The following is a 15,277-nucleotide window of genomic DNA, read 5'->3' as shown; positions in this document are numbered from 1 at the left end:
CTAGCCAAACATTTTTACAACTACCTTCAGCTTCTATTAGAGTTGGAGTTTAAAATTAGGAGTTGAAATTTGGAGGCTTAACAAATGGGGCCGAAATATCTGTTTTTAGGCAGACGGCGTAGCGGTAAATCGATGATGTAGACAGTTGGACCGCAACTGCAAGGAAACAACACTCTGTCACACAGGTTCCGCCGTATGGTAGGAATCGCCAATCATGATTATCTGCCGAATATCCTACCAAAAACGACGCATTTCCGTCCTAGTTAACTTCGATGCTGCTGCGCTGCATCCTCCAGGTAAAGTAAAATCTTGCAAGGGACAAAACACACAGGCTCTTCTCCCATATCCATCAGCTGCCCAATTGACGCATCACTGAGCTGAATTACACGCGCGCAGGGCAACGCAGCATGATTGATTTCGTCATTCTCCTCTCGAGACAAAGAATCCGATCTCATCTCCGCACGAGGGACGGCCAACTGCTTCCACCCTTCACAATGCCGCCTAGACGCCTAGTGTACGCGCCGAATATGCTGCCAAACCAACACGGGACAATCTCCCGCGCTTGGCGACAGCTTCTCCTCGGTGCAGACGCCCTCTCGTTCATCGACCTAGCTTGAGGGTGAAATCCCAGCTATAAGATCGGGCAAGGCAGCGAGCAGTTTGGTGATCAGAGGTAGCTAGCTAGCCTCGTAGCAGTGTTCCCCGGCGGCGAGAGCGGCAGGAGAGGACGATCGACGGCATCATCGGAGATGGCGGACGCGGACGGGGGCTCGAACCTGGCGGTGCTGGACGCGCTGGACTCGGCGCGCACGCAGATGTACCACATGAAGGCGATCGTGATCGCCGGCATGGGCTTCTTCACCGACGCCTACGACCTGTTCTGCATCTCCACGGTGTCCAAGCTGCTCGGCCGTCTCTACTACCAGCCCGATGGCTCGACGGACAGTAAGCCAGGCGCTCTGTCCAAGACCGCCAACAACATGGTCATCGGCGTCGCGCTCGTCGGCACGCTCATGGGCCAGCTTGTCTTCGGCTACTTCGGCGACAAGCTCGGCCGGAAGCGCGTCTACGGCGTCACCCTCATCCTGATGGCCGCCTGCGCCATCGGCTCCGGCCTGTCGTTCGGCAGCTCGCGCAAGGCAGTCATCGGCACGCTGTGCTTCTTCCGCTTCTGGCTCGGCTTCGGCATCGGCGGGGACTACCCGCTGTCGGCCACCATCATGTCCGAGTACTCAAACAAGAAGACGCGCGGCGCGTTCATCGCCGCGGTGTTCGCCATGCAGGGCGTCGGCATCATCTTCGCGGGGCTCGTGTCCATGATCGTCTCTAGCATCTTCCTCACCTACAACAAGGCGCCGTCGTACAAGGGGAACCATGACCTCTCGAGGCAGATGCCCGCGGCTGACTACGTGTGGCGCATCGTCCTGATGATCGGCGCGTTCCCGGCGTTGGCGACCTTCTACTGGCGGATGAAGATGCCGGAGACGGCGAGGTACACGGCGATCATCGATGGCAACGCGAAGCAGGCGGCGAACGACATGCAGAAGGTGCTGTCGATCGAGATAGAGGCCGAGCAGGAGAAGCTGGCCAAGTTCAACGCGGCCAACAACTACCCGCTCCTGTCGATGGAGTTCGCCCGGCGCCACGGCCTGCACCTCATCGGCACGACGACCACGTGGTTCCTCCTTGACATCGCCTTCTACAGCCAGAACCTGACCCAGAAGGACATCTTCCCGGCTATGGGCCTGATCAGCGGCGCTGCCGAAGTCAACGCTCTCACGGAGATGTTCCAGATATCCAAGGCCTCGTTCCTCGTCGCTCTCCTCGGCACCTTCCCCGGCTACTGGGTCACCGTCGCTCTCATCGACAAGATGGGCAGGTACGTACGAACCGTATAAACATGGACACTTGATGCAAATGCAATCGATGCGAACATACACGAAATGAATGAATTCATGGTCACATATGCAGGTACATGATCCAGCTGATCGGTTTCTTCATGATGTCCATGTTCATGCTGGCGATGGGCATCCTGTACGACTACCTCAAAACCCATCACTTCCTGTTCGGGCTCCTGTACGCGCTCACTTTCTTCTTCGCCAACTTCGGGCCGAACAGCACCACCTTCGTGCTGCCGGCCGAGCTGTTCCCGACGCGCGTGCGCTCCACCTGCCACGCCATCAGTGCCGCGGCGGGCAAGGCCGGCGCCATCGTCGCGGCCTTCGGCATTCAGAAGCTCACGTACAACTCTCAAGTCAAAAGCATCAAGAAGGCGCTCATCATCCTCTCCATCACCAACATGCTCGGCTTCTTCTTCACGTTCCTCGTCCCGGAGACCATGGGTCGGTCGCTCGAGGAGATCTCCGGCGAGGACGGCAACACCGGCGCCGGTGGCGGCGGCGCCCCTGCCGCTGCCAATGCCGGCGTTGGCGTGAGCGCTTCGGATGTGAGCAGGGACGAGAAGTTCCCTGCTTCAAGCACCGAATGGCAGACATCCATGCACGCATGATACGCTCATCTGGGATATGCATACCTACACAATACCAGTACGTATACCTACGCAATAATAGTACTATATTGATATATCTGTATTATGAGAGTGGAAATGGACCAAAATAATGGCAATAACTTGAATTGCCAGATGCTAGCTTGGGAATTTGATATACAAGTATATATCTCCATTACCATGTTAGAGTAATATATATGTTTGAGTGTGTGCACTCATGCAACAATAGTATATATCGTGACCATTCACAATGTTGAGAACTACTAGCTAGCAAGAAACTGAGAATGAGAGGGACAATGCAACTATGCTCCTTTTACTACTTCGTATTAGTGTATGCGTATTGCAAGCAGCTAATCAATCATTCTGTTAGTTCTTTCTCTATATGACGAGCTCCTGTATTTCTCTGTACTGGTGGTGATCCTACAGATCGACTCATGAAAGAACTAAATCCATACAGTCTATACACAACTGAGAATGGACCAGGCCGGTTGCATCGTTTTGCCATTTTTTGGTCCCCTCGATCTTCAACATGGATCAAACCGCAATGAACAGCTAGCAGAGGCGCGGCCGATCGAATCGATCTCTCTTCTTGCTCTTGAACAAACTGGATCGATTGAATAATACAGCTGAACGCCCGTTAAATACAAGTTAGCGTGATTACAGAGCGTTAAGGAGTTGAGTTCAGAAGAGCTTGTAGGCGGAGGATGCATCCAAGGGGTGGATGAGGTAGGTGAGGGCAAGTGCCACGAACATCAGCACATAGGCGATCCCTTGGTCCACGCTTGTTCCTGCATGACAAAATGCACACAGTCAATGAATCAATCAACATGGGCCAGTGACAGTATTTCTGAACAATTTGTGAAGAAAAAAACTGTAACGGAGTATACGCACAGAGGAGCCACACACCATGAAAAATTGACGCAAATAAGGACCCGCAAAGTTTCAAACGCAACATTGCCGAATCTCGATCGAATCAACCAATGGCAACTCGGGTTAGTTGTACTAGGTGGCGGCGGCAGCCGAACTCAAGATTTGTATGTACTCGTGGTTCTTCTCACTCATGCTTGCCGCCGACGGTACGTCCTCCGCTTGCCCGGCGCACGCGCGGCACCGTCGTCGTCCGTGCCACCCGAGTCGGCGCCGACGACCCCCGCTAGCTGGGCCTAGCTGAGCGCCGGGAGTCGTCCCTGTTCTACGAGTGCCGCGGCTGGGCGCTGGCTCGTAGGACGGATTAGATTGGGCGGAGGCGAAGGAGAAGGCGCAAATTAAGGAGATTGCGACTACCTTACTGCTGAATCATAGGATCGTAAATAGGACTAAATACCATACGAGTAGTAATCGAGATCCAAATTAATAGCTGTCCTAACTGTACAATTGGGGTTTTCTGATAAACCGGACCGGTACAGGATTCACATCCTCTATCATAATTACATTATTATTATAGAAACTGACATATGGGATAATAGAGGGGTGAAACCCACATGTAAATGATTGTAATGTGACGTGTGGGATAATAGAAGGGTGGAACTCATATATCAGTGATTGTAATAGTAGTATCATTGTGATAAAGGATCCTCACCCACCGGTATCAATGGCTGTGATCCAAAAACCGAGAGGGATAATAATCTATCATGGTGCTACCATGGGACGGTATCTCCATCTTATGGTGATGGTAACTCACGCCTGAGAGTCCTGGTTTGCAGACGATGGGATTCTCCCATCGGTCGGCGCCGAGCGAAACATGAGGAAGATGGAGGGGAGAGGTATACATGGGTTGATGGATAAGAACGAAATCCCTAGTAGTACCACATGAAACTTAAGGGCTGTTTGGATCACAACTTCACTTTACCACAAAAGTTTCGACGAAGTGTGGCAAGCCAAACATTGTGCGGCTAACAATTTGTTAGCCACACTTGTGGCTAGTTATGTCAAGAAAATAAGTGTATGTAGAGTAAGCCTATTTTTAAAAGAAGTGTGGTATACCATAATTTTGACACAAACCAAACAATAGATTAGGTGGATGCCACAGGTATGGTAAAGTGTGGCACTCATCAAAACAGCCCTTTAAAGTTTAAACTTTGCCGTCAATTGCACCACCGGACTACCGCCTAGGCGCCTACCGGAGAGCTATGGAAGAAGGTGGATTTTACATGATGCCCGATGCGAAAACAAGGCAGTAAATCCATGATAAAAGATGAGAGGAAGAGGAAGACACTGACCATCACTGGTGGGTGCTGGTGCAGGGGCCTGAGCATTCACCAAGGTGGCGAGCATGGCGACGATGGCCATCACAAGAACAGAAGCTCTCGAGATGAGCGCCATTTTTTGCTTCTTCTCACCAACGACGGGTCAAGATGATCAAAACCTGAAAACCAATGGTGTTCTAGATCCCCCTCCCTCCCGCCGCACCGGAGGTCAGGACGAGAAGGAGAGAGAGAGCGGAGGAGGGCGTCTCGTTTGTGCCCGCATAAATTTTGGAAATGCAGTGGACATCGAAATTTATACTAGCATCCCGATAAGAGTTTAACCCGTGCAGGAAAACGATGCGTGATAGGCGGTTTCTAGGAGTGGACGGCCCTGTTCTTCGTGTGCTTAGATTCAGGAATGATCCTGCTTGCCACCTTGACCACAACAGGTAAACGATAATCACATCTCCACTTGGAACAGTGGTTATATTTAGCCTTTGATTGCACTCTGCATGTTGCAGGACTGCAGGGACAAGCATGCATGGCAATACCAAACAGTGAAGTGATCAATTCAAAAACTTTGCAAGAGATATCTGCATCCATCAATTGACCCCTGCATTACATGATGTCTCAAGAACTCGAACTCACAAAATGGGATCTACTGGATGGAGGCTCTGTGCAGTCACAAAACTATGCAACACAAGAGGTGCTATACTTTGCAGCATCAACATCTTAAAACAGTGGAAGGCACTGGAGCTTCAAACTCTTGTAGTGCTTCCGATGTCTCTTCAATATTTCGTATTTAAATGTATAGAATTTTTTTTCGCCGGGCTGGCGGGTTTAAATGCATAGAATAGTTGCCCACCACGACCAAGCTTCATGACTATTAGCTGAAACCATGGTTCACGGACGGAGGACCTAGACTGCTAATTGTTGTAGTCAGGGAAGGTGAGTAAACTGCTAATTTCAGCAGCAGCTGTTCATGACAACAAACTATAGTGACCCTACTATATGACAAGTTATGGATATCTGAATGTTAAACCACGTATCGCTTCCTTGCTGTCAACAGAAGTACGGATCCTTCTTGTTCTTGTAAATATCGAACAGTTCTTTGGAGAAACTTAGTGCTACTTTCTCCAGGAAAGTGGGCCCTGTAGCATCATGGCTTAGTAGTTCCTTGGCAGTTCTTTTCAGAGGCCCTTTAAGCTTACCGTCCAAAAGAAATTCTAACAACCTAATTGCCCTGAGGTGAACAACATCAAACAAGTATAGTTTCAGAAATCAGTATAAAGGGCAAAGGCACATATATCATTTTGGTATAATGAAAGAACCATGTATTATTTGGAACTGCATTGCTTTTACAGAAGAGAAAAATTGCACAGACCACAGGTTGAAGACAGGGGCATAATATATGAACTTCCACCAGTCTCACATGCTAGTGATGTTTCTTTGCTACTCAAGATGCACGGTACTACTAGCTTCATCCCAAACAAACTTCATCTTTGGCCTTGGGTGTTCAAAACAAGATAGAGGGAAAAGTACAAAAGTATCCCTTATTAATAGGAAAGTAGTATTGGTGGGTGGGTAGATAAAGGGTTGAATTAAAAAAACTCATAAATTTGCGGATTGAGGGTAGATTGGGTGATAAAAATGAACTTGTTTTGGAACAAAGGGTAGAGTTGTATAGTCTAGAACAGACATTCTTTGTTTGTTTGTTTTTCTTAGCCAGTGAGAGTGGTGTTACCAATCACACCACAGTACTGTATGCAAAACATAACCAATCTACCAGTAAAAGTTCAATTTCAAACTTGCATATTAAAATCTTTATGGGGAACATTTTTTTCAAATTTCAAAAATTAATGGTTTCAATTGCTTCACCACAGCATTGAATCTAGAGGTTTTTGCTAATTCACAAGCAAATACATGGTAGAAATTCAATGTTTAGTTGGATACAATAAGAATTATGAACTGACACACATAATCAAATTATTCAAACAGGAAGATTCACCGCATTTTAAATGTCACAAACTGAATTTTGTGTTAGATCTTGCCACTAAAATCCCAGTAAATTAAATATATTTTGTAATTTTAAAACAACCTATTGAATACATCACAAAAAATAATAGGAAGTTTGAAGGATGTAAATTAGTGGCTTAGTGCCCTCTAATATCCTATGCACTGCTGTTAGTTGTGGCATGACAATACAAGTATAAACATTTGGTTTACCTCATAATCTACTAAGTAAACTGCATTTGGCCATTGGCAAAACTAATTCTGCTTTGACTCAAGAACCTCTTTTGGTTGTTTCTCTCATGAACACTTTATGACTCAGCATATGTATTAGAAATCCATATCTTGCTTATACCTAATAGAGATAAAATAATGCGCTCTCTCAAGTTGGACTAAAAGCTTCATATTCTTAAGGTATCGAGAACACGATTTAATCTCAGAAAAATTTAACAAAAAGGAAACGGAGTTTCCATTAAGTAAAATGGGGTTATACAGAGAATTCATGGTAATCATAATCTGGATTATCTCAGTTTCTCTCTGAACTAATTGATTGGGAAATCATGGCACGGTAAAGTACCATATATGGAATCAAAGCTTTCAAAAAAGTTTAAGGGTTTCCAACAGCAATGCACAGATCTAACCTCTTGTCAAACACTCCTTAACTTCTAAACCATTGCCATCAGCAAGTAGCTTTAAATGATCTCACGATTGTACATTTAGTAAACGTCTTCTAATGCGGTTTGCACAACTAAATTCTGCTTGACATCCGAGTTTAACATAGATCAAGACATGATTAATTCTGTTTAAAAAGTACTTCATTAGCTAGTAAACCAGAGAGAGATACTTTACTGATAATAAATATTTTGCTATTTATACCTCGCATATGGAAAAAAAGGTCACAGTTCAAATTAAGTTTGTAGAAGCATGGAATTAACATTAAGTGAAATTAACTTCGACAAACCTGACGGCATCAATTTTGGTGAGTCCAGTAGTCCCAGTTTGTTGTCCTTCAGTTGACATGATTACTAACTTCCTTTGGCGGTAAAGAGCACAGAGAGCTTGCATAGAGAGCTCCATGTTTCCCCTAAGTGAGGCAATCATGTGTGCAGCGGTTTCCCAGTGCCTTGACATAGCTGAAGGTAACAAATTTATTTCCCCTTTTGCCTGGATAGAGATGCTTTTACCACTGGAAGGTGGACAAACCGTGTGCTTTAAAGGCGTACATGAAGATCCAGGTTCAAACAAAGCTTTTTTGGCTGTCGGACTGCATAATTCAGCATTCTTACTCACTGAATGAATTTGTTCACCTGTTGAGTAGTTGCTTAGGATCGAAGGAGACAATCTTCCCACCCTTGGCTCTTCATTTGAAGCCCCTTCACGAATGATCTTGACATCTTCACTCTGTCCTAATGGAGATGAGTTTTTCTCTGAACGAGCATCATTATTCTTTTCTCCATATTTTGGTGACCCTTCAACCACCAATTTCTTTGACAATTCACCACCTCCTTTGTTTAAGTTTCGAAGTTCTGGTCCTGACAGATTGCGAATGCTCAGAGGATGAACTGTTGCTATTCCAGTCTCTTCAAATGAAACTACTCCCCTTGCTACACTTCCTTCTTCACTTTGTCTTGGTAGAGGTGAGCACTTCTGCACATCAGCCCCGACTTTCTCATACCCACATTTGGATGATGATTCCACCATTGACATCTTGTTCATTTGGTCATTTCCCTTTGGTGGTTGACTAACTCCCTTTTCACTGTTTCCCTTTTCAGAATTTTTAGTTACCGAAGGAACACTAGCAACTATTGGCCTAGCAGGCACACATGACTGCACTGAGAGATCCCCTTTCTGTACCATTCTACCATCTTTTTTATCCTGGTGTTTCAGCGCATCATTTGACTTCGAATCGATTGATTTGTTCTGCAGTCCTCCCTCTCTCCTGTTCGATTCCCTAACTTTAGTCGGAGTAGAATCAAGCTTACCGCCTTGCTCCCCAATTCCACTAGTCCCATGCAGCACCGTTGCCCTTTGCACTGCACCAATTCCTTTGTCTTGCTCACCGGGACCCCTCGGCATCGTGCTACCAGCTCCAACCTGTACAGAATCAGCAAGTGCATTGCACATTTCATCATCTGGGCTCGTTGAATCCCTGCATTTCTTGGGTGAAAGGCCTGTATTTCTTGCTTGGGAAGACGTAGTGTACCCTGGAACAGCAGCTGAACCTTCTCTCTTGGGTGCAAGGCTTGTACTTCTTGCTTGGGAAGAAGTAGTGTCCCCTGGAATAGCAGATGAACCATCTTTCTTGCCAAATTTTCTTTTCTGCAAGGTGCTCCGGATAACTTGTGCCGGGGAATGCAGCATTACCCTGGGCATTTCCCCACCCACATTCTCCGGTTGCACTGTTCCCTTACCCTGCACGAAAGCTGCTACCATCGAATCCCCAGGCCTACTCACCATCTCCCCGGTTGATGCTTCCGGAACATCCGTCCTCGCAGAAGTACATTTCGGTGGATCATTCCCCCCAGAATCGACCGGATTGTGCCCATCTCCTTTCTCCGATTTCACAGCCCCGGGCTCACCTAGCCGACGCCTCTTCCAGAGCTGGCTCAGCGGCAAGGTGTCGTCCTCGTCCCCCTCCGCGTCATCGGGCGCCTCCTTGATGATCGGAACCCTCGAACCAGCGCCGCGGCCCGCCTCCACCTCCTTCTCCTCCTCGTCGTCGGAGGAGGAGGAGGAGAGGTCAATAAAGTCGACGCCTCTAACCTCCCCTTCCTCTGACGACCCCTCGACTTCCTCCTCGTCCCGCCGTGCCGGTTCCGGGGCGGCGATGATTCCGGGGGGCGGCTTCTCCCCGGCCGCCTCCTCCTCCTCCTCCTCCCGCGGCCGGCGCTGACCGACCAGCAGCGCGTCGCACTTCCTCCGCAGGTCCTCGTTCTCGGCGAGCGCGGCCTCGAGCCTGCGGTCCCGGGCGTCGAGCACCCGCGCGACTGCCTCGTAGTCGGCCCGGCGGTGGGTGGTGCAGAGGTGGTCGACGAGCTTGGGGCCCGGGAGGTGGGCGAGCTCGGCCTCGCGGGCGGCGGGGTCGAGCCCGCCGGTGGCCATCGCGGCAGCCATAAGCCCTAGGCGGCCGCCCGCGAGGTTTGGTTGGTTTTGGTTTGGGAGAAATCAGGGAGGCGCTGATCGAGCGGGGGGGTTTTGCTTACTGTTCGCTGTCAAGGATGTGAGAGCGACTGCTCAGATACCGAGACAGCGAGAGAGGAGGAGTGTGTGTGACTGTACATCATGTGAGGATGGATGCCTGCTCTGCTCTCGCCAAACCGGTTGTCTTGCAAAAACCCATTTATGTTTTATGTTTTTCTTTATTTTATTTTAGTATATAGGTACTCCATCCGGTTAATATTATAGATAGATAGTTTTTACTTTTTTTCAGTCAAATTTATTCAGGTTTAATCAATTTCATAGAAACAAATTATCAATATCTACTGCACTAAATTAATTCCATTGAATGTAATGTTGCTATATTTTTCTATAAACTTTAATCAAACTATAAAGGGGCAATTGCTTATTTGACCTCGTTTTGAATTGTAATTGCCGATTTGACCCTATTTTTTGAACTTTGCTTATTTGACCCTCATTTTCGAGTACGAAACTCTGGTCTGACCCTATTCCGTTTGTGTGAGGTGACGGTGTTAATTTTGGGGTAAATAATCCATTTTGCCCTTGCTTATTTGGCCATGTTATATCTTGTTTGTTTGCTTGTTTGACCTAAAGTTTGGATAATATAAAAAAAATCTCTTTCCCCGGCGGCGGCGGTGGCGCACCCGCGGAGGAAGACGGAGGCCGGCGCGCGCTGGGGGGAGAGAGCGGCGCCCTATGCTCTTCGCCACAGCGTCATCGTCGCCGTCGTTACCGACCGGCGGCGGCGCGCGCGGAAGAAGATTGAGGCCGACGCGCGCGGGGAGGGAGGGAGCGGCTCCCTGTGATCTTCGTCGTGGCGTCGTCATCGTCGTTACCGACCCGGTGGCGGCGCGCGCGCGGAGGAAGACAGAAGCCGGCACGCAGACGGAGGAAGGAAGGCGCTGGAGCTCGCCGGCGTGCGGAGGGCGGGCGGCGGCATCACTCGCGCGGAGAAAGGAGGAGGCTGGCGCGCGTGGAGTGGTGACGGCGCAGCGCCGAAGCTCACCAGCTCGCGGGAGAGGCGCCGCTGCCGCCGGATCTGCGGCTCGTACACCTAGCAGTCGCCGGATCCGCCTCTTGCACACCGCCACGCCCTGAGCTCCACCACCGTTGCTCCTCCTCCTCATCATCGAGCTCACCGTCACCGCCACGACAGCTCAGCGCCACCGCCCCCACAGCTCGGCGTCGCTGCCCCCACAGATCGGCGCCGCCTCGCGCCCCATCAGACCGCCGCCGCCGCCCTCCACCTCCACAGCGGGCGCCGGCGGGGCTATATATCACGCCGCCGCCGCCGCCTCCTCAGCTCGCCGCCGCCGCCCCCTCAAATCGGCGCCGACTCGGACCCCCTCAAAGCACCGCCGCCGCCGTCCTCCACCACAACGAGTGGACGCCGGCGGGGCAGTGCTTGACGCCGCCGCCGCCGCCCCCTCAGCTCGCCGCCACCGCCGCCCCATTAGCTAGCCGCTGCCGTACGCGTAGGTCGTCGCCGCCGCTGCACGCACGAGTGAGAGAGAGGTGAGACCGTGAGAGTCACGCACGAGTGAGAGAGAGAGAGTCAAAATAGGGTTTGGAGGGTATTTTCGTCATTAGAAACTCTTGAAACATTTTCTTTTTTTAAAAAAATCGAACCCTAACGGAGTCATCAAAAGAGGATCAGACGGAAGTTTCGTACTCGAAAAAGAGGGTTAAATAAGCAAAAGTAGAGCCAAATCGGCAATTACAGTTCAAAACAGGGTCAAATAAGTAATTGTCCCAACTATAAAAGTCAACTAGGGAAAAAGATAAAACTATTTATAATATAAAACGGAGAAGTAACTGATACTAAAATGGGTTTATGGATTAATGGACTGGCTCGTCTAATCCCGAGATAGGCGCTTTGTTCACGACATGTTTTTTTTTTTCAATAATATGACCAGTTTACTCCTTGTATGTTGGTTTGGATTTTTCTTTTTCAAAAATATGCCCTTCAATTATTACTGTCTTTGGAAAAAAATTTCCAATATTTCAACATCTTCTCTTGAGTGATATAATTATCATATTTATGTTTACATGCTTGTTTTATGTTAGTAATACTAAGAAGTGTATGAATAGTATACTAATGATGGTTAATAAAACAGCCGCTGGGTTTAGCTGACCTTATAGCTTGAGAATGGCTTGGATCATAAAGCTAGGCGAGTTGAGAATACTGTAGGGACTAACTGGGATGATATATTAGGGCTAGCCTATCTAATTGAGAGGCCTTTAATTAGGCAATCATTAGAGGTGCTCTACCATGACGACTTTGGAAGAATGGATTTTAACTATTCCCTCCATCTACTTTTGATAGTCATATTTTATTTTGGCATACAGACCAAGGATAAGTGATTCTACTTATCATCCAATTAAACATGCTACTAGTTATTCCTCGTAAACAAGCGATTCATTAATATTTACATTTCTCGATGCCATGTGACCAATATTGTGTAGAAGAATGGAGAGTCACGCATTAAATCCGAGAAAGTTATTAAGATGATAGGCTGTTGGATTGAAATATGCCTATCAAAAATAAAATTTTCAGATTTAGAAATATGACTATCAAAAGATGGAGGGAGTAACGTTTGACGTAATTAATTAACGTTTAGTAATATCTCTACTTCAATGAAACTTCGTTTAAGTGTCTTTTTTTTATATTTCATCTATTTCAAATTACTTGCCATTCCAATTTTACCCAAAGTCGAACGTTTCTATTTTACCATCAATTTCTATAAATCATATGTTTAACAAGATGCTAATTATATATTATAAAAATGTTTCTCATAATGAATTTAAAACATAAATCTTATTATATTAAACCATATGAATTTTATAATATTGATGGTCAAAACTATAAATTATTGACTTAGACCAAACTAAACAAACAAGTGATTTGAATCAGGTAGAGTACTACTAGTATTTGTTTCCTCAAGTGTTCCTTACTTCTGCTATATGTCCCCTCCCCTTCCTCAAGTGTTCCTTTCTTCTGCTATATGTCCCCCCTCTATCTTCTTTGAGAGAATCCCTTATATGCCATTGAAATTTGGTCCGATCCCTAATATGCCACACAAAATTGGCTCTTCTCTTATATGCCATTGGACAGGGCCGGCTCAACATTTTCGAGGGCCCTAGGCGAACTTCACACTATAGGCCCTTCAGAAGTTAAGGCTATTTTTTTAACTTGTAATATCTATAAAGCACCTATACTATAGTAACAGAAATAAACATTTCTAACATGGTAAATAATAAACTAAGCAGTTTGCAAGTTTGTCGGTGATATGGGCCCGGGGGTATCAGGTTTAGAGGGAGGAGGCTGCCCCCCGATGCCACGTGGCCCTCCCCCGAGGGGAGTAAGGCCCGAGGTGGGGTGGCGGCCACTCCTTCCCCAAAGACTAGTCGGAGGAGGTTGCCCCCTGATGCCACGTGGCCCTCCCCCGAGGGGAGTCAGGCCCGAGGTAGGACGGCGGCCACTCCTTCCAGAGACTGGATGGAGGAGGCTGCCCTCCAATGCCACATGGCCCTCCCCCCGAGGGGGGTCGGGCCCGAGGTAGGGCGGCGGCCACTCCCTGGTCGAGACTAGAGGGAGAAGGCCGCCCCAGGCGCCACGTGGCTCCCCCCCGAGGGTGGATCGGGCTCGAGGTCGGGCGGCGGCCGCCCCCTCCCATGACTAGGGGTCGGGCTCCCCGACCCCCTCTCTATGTCACCACGTACGGTGGGTTAGGTGTCCGCCTCCAGGTGCCCACCTACCCGCATTTATGGCGTCCCGAGCGGTCGCGCCATGCCGCATTTAATGCGGCGTGCAGTGCACTCAACCGGTCTGTGACTGGTCAAATGAACGATGGGACTGGCTAGTGCGCCTGTGCGCTGCTCGTGTGTCAGGCGGCGTGCAGCCTGACATGTCCCATCAAATAATGATGGTGAGAGGTTCTCATCCTCTTATCCCAGCCGGAGTCGGTCCTCCTGCTCTGGTCAAAGCAAGGTTCCCGTTTCCCGGTGTAATAGGAGCCCAGAAGTCTTCACACATTAAATGGTGACTGACAGGGGCACCCCTCGTGTCAGGCGGCAAGATTTGACAGGCCCCATCATCAAGACGACGTGTGCTTGGCTTCCCAACCACAGAGACAAGACATGCATTTAATGCAAAGATTATAATACCTCTCCACCGGAGCTAGGTTAGGTTGTTGGGCCCATGTGGTAACCCCTTGAGGTATAAAAGGAGGTCCAGGCCTAGTGGTGGAGGAGGGACTAGGGGGCGAACTGGCGCTTGGGTCTCGCAACCCCAAGCACTTGTGTTCTACATTCAATCAATCATGCACAGGAGTAGGGTATTACGCTTCATAGCGGCCCGAACCTGTATAAACCTCTTTTGTCTCATCGTCTTAGGGGAGGGGGGGCTAACCCCCTCAAGATCACACAGCTCCGCTCATCAAGCCCTCGAATCTCACCCGCTGCCCCCGGCCGAACTCACAAAGGGGGGCCTCACGGTTCCCTAGTGGAGGAGTTCATTCTCCGACAAAGTTGCAATATAGTAATTTGTTCTCGATAAATAATATCGATAGTATGATTGACAACTTAAAAAAACACAGTAGAAACAAAGTACTATGACCTAAAATCAGTGAGGGAAAAATCTATATAATCAAGGGCCTAGTCCTAATGAAAACTAATCCACCATATACCTTAATTTAATTAGCTTATGGACTTATAGTGCACTGAATGGTTGTATACTTGTATTGATCCCTTGAATGGTTGAACCCAGAACGGTAGAACCCTAAATCCCTAATCTTGGGTAATTTAATGGGGAACAAAAAATAAATTAAAAGAACAGATCAATTCTAATCAGTGAGAAGGATCGATGGATTGGATCATCAATTCTAATAAGTGAGAAGGATCAATTCTAAGCTATTGGGCTAAATACCTATACTAGATATATACCTGGATCGGGGCCTCCATTTTGGCTGGGCCCTAGGCCATCGCCCTTATGGCCCTGCTCCAGAGCCGGCCCTGCCATTGGCTCAAATTTACGCACCCTCGCATACCACTCCCGTGAGCTGACTGTGTGTTGACTGCTAACTTGAATGTGAAAAGACATATTTACCCTTGAGTTGTTAGGCATGTAGTACCAATTGGTTAATAAAAAATGGTGGGCCCCACCTGCCATTCCCCATCCCTCTCTATCTCTCTCTCTACTCTATCTCTATCCCAATCTCTCCCCCCTCTCTCTCTTCTCCCTTCCCTCACAGGCAGCGAGCGGGCGAGGACGGGGGCAGGCAGAGCTGCTCGGGCGATGGCAGCGACGACGGGCGACTGGGACGGAGGCGGAGTGGGCAGCAAGCGGCGGAGGAGCTCGCTCGGGCAGCCGGTGGCGGAGGCAGAGGCAGAAGGCGCT

At 48.5% G+C, this 15,277-nt stretch overlaps 3 protein-coding genes across 3 annotated transcripts; 1 reads left to right on the top strand and 2 right to left on the bottom strand.

Moving 5' to 3' along the window:
• The first annotated feature begins 670 nt into the window (after positions 1–670).
• On the top strand, positions 671–2,757 carry LOC4324187 (inorganic phosphate transporter 1-11-like). The gene is made up of 2 exons (NM_001406102.1): positions 671–1,879; positions 1,972–2,757. The coding sequence occupies exons 1-2, from the start codon at positions 750–752 to the stop codon at positions 2,507–2,509; spliced, it is 1,668 nt and encodes a 555-aa protein (NP_001393031.1). The 5' UTR covers positions 671–749; the 3' UTR covers positions 2,510–2,757.
• A 39-nt stretch (positions 2,758–2,796) lies between these two features.
• On the bottom strand, positions 2,797–4,975 carry LOC112939901 (arabinogalactan protein 16-like). Its single transcript, NM_001406103.1, has 2 exons — positions 4,726–4,975; positions 2,797–3,294 (listed from the first exon to the last, which is right to left on the bottom strand). The coding sequence occupies exons 1-2, from the start codon at positions 4,826–4,828 to the stop codon at positions 3,188–3,190; spliced, it is 210 nt and encodes a 69-aa protein (NP_001393032.1). The 5' UTR covers positions 4,829–4,975; the 3' UTR covers positions 2,797–3,187.
• Positions 4,976–5,255: 280 nt separating this feature from the next.
• Positions 5,256–9,869, bottom strand: LOC4324185 (uncharacterized). Its single transcript, XM_015768885.3, has 2 exons — positions 7,664–9,869; positions 5,256–5,935 (listed from the first exon to the last, which is right to left on the bottom strand). Exons 1-2 carry the CDS (start codon positions 9,814–9,816, stop codon positions 5,755–5,757), a joined length of 2,334 nt encoding a protein of 777 aa, XP_015624371.1. The 5' UTR covers positions 9,817–9,869; the 3' UTR covers positions 5,256–5,754.
• Positions 9,870–15,277: the final 5,408 nt, after the last annotated feature.

Source organism: Oryza sativa, chromosome 1 (assembly GCF_034140825.1).
Source record: "Oryza sativa Japonica Group chromosome 1, ASM3414082v1".
Classification (NCBI taxonomy): domain Eukaryota; kingdom Viridiplantae; phylum Streptophyta; class Magnoliopsida; order Poales; family Poaceae; genus Oryza; species Oryza sativa.
This window is presented reverse-complemented; position numbering and strand designations above follow the sequence as displayed.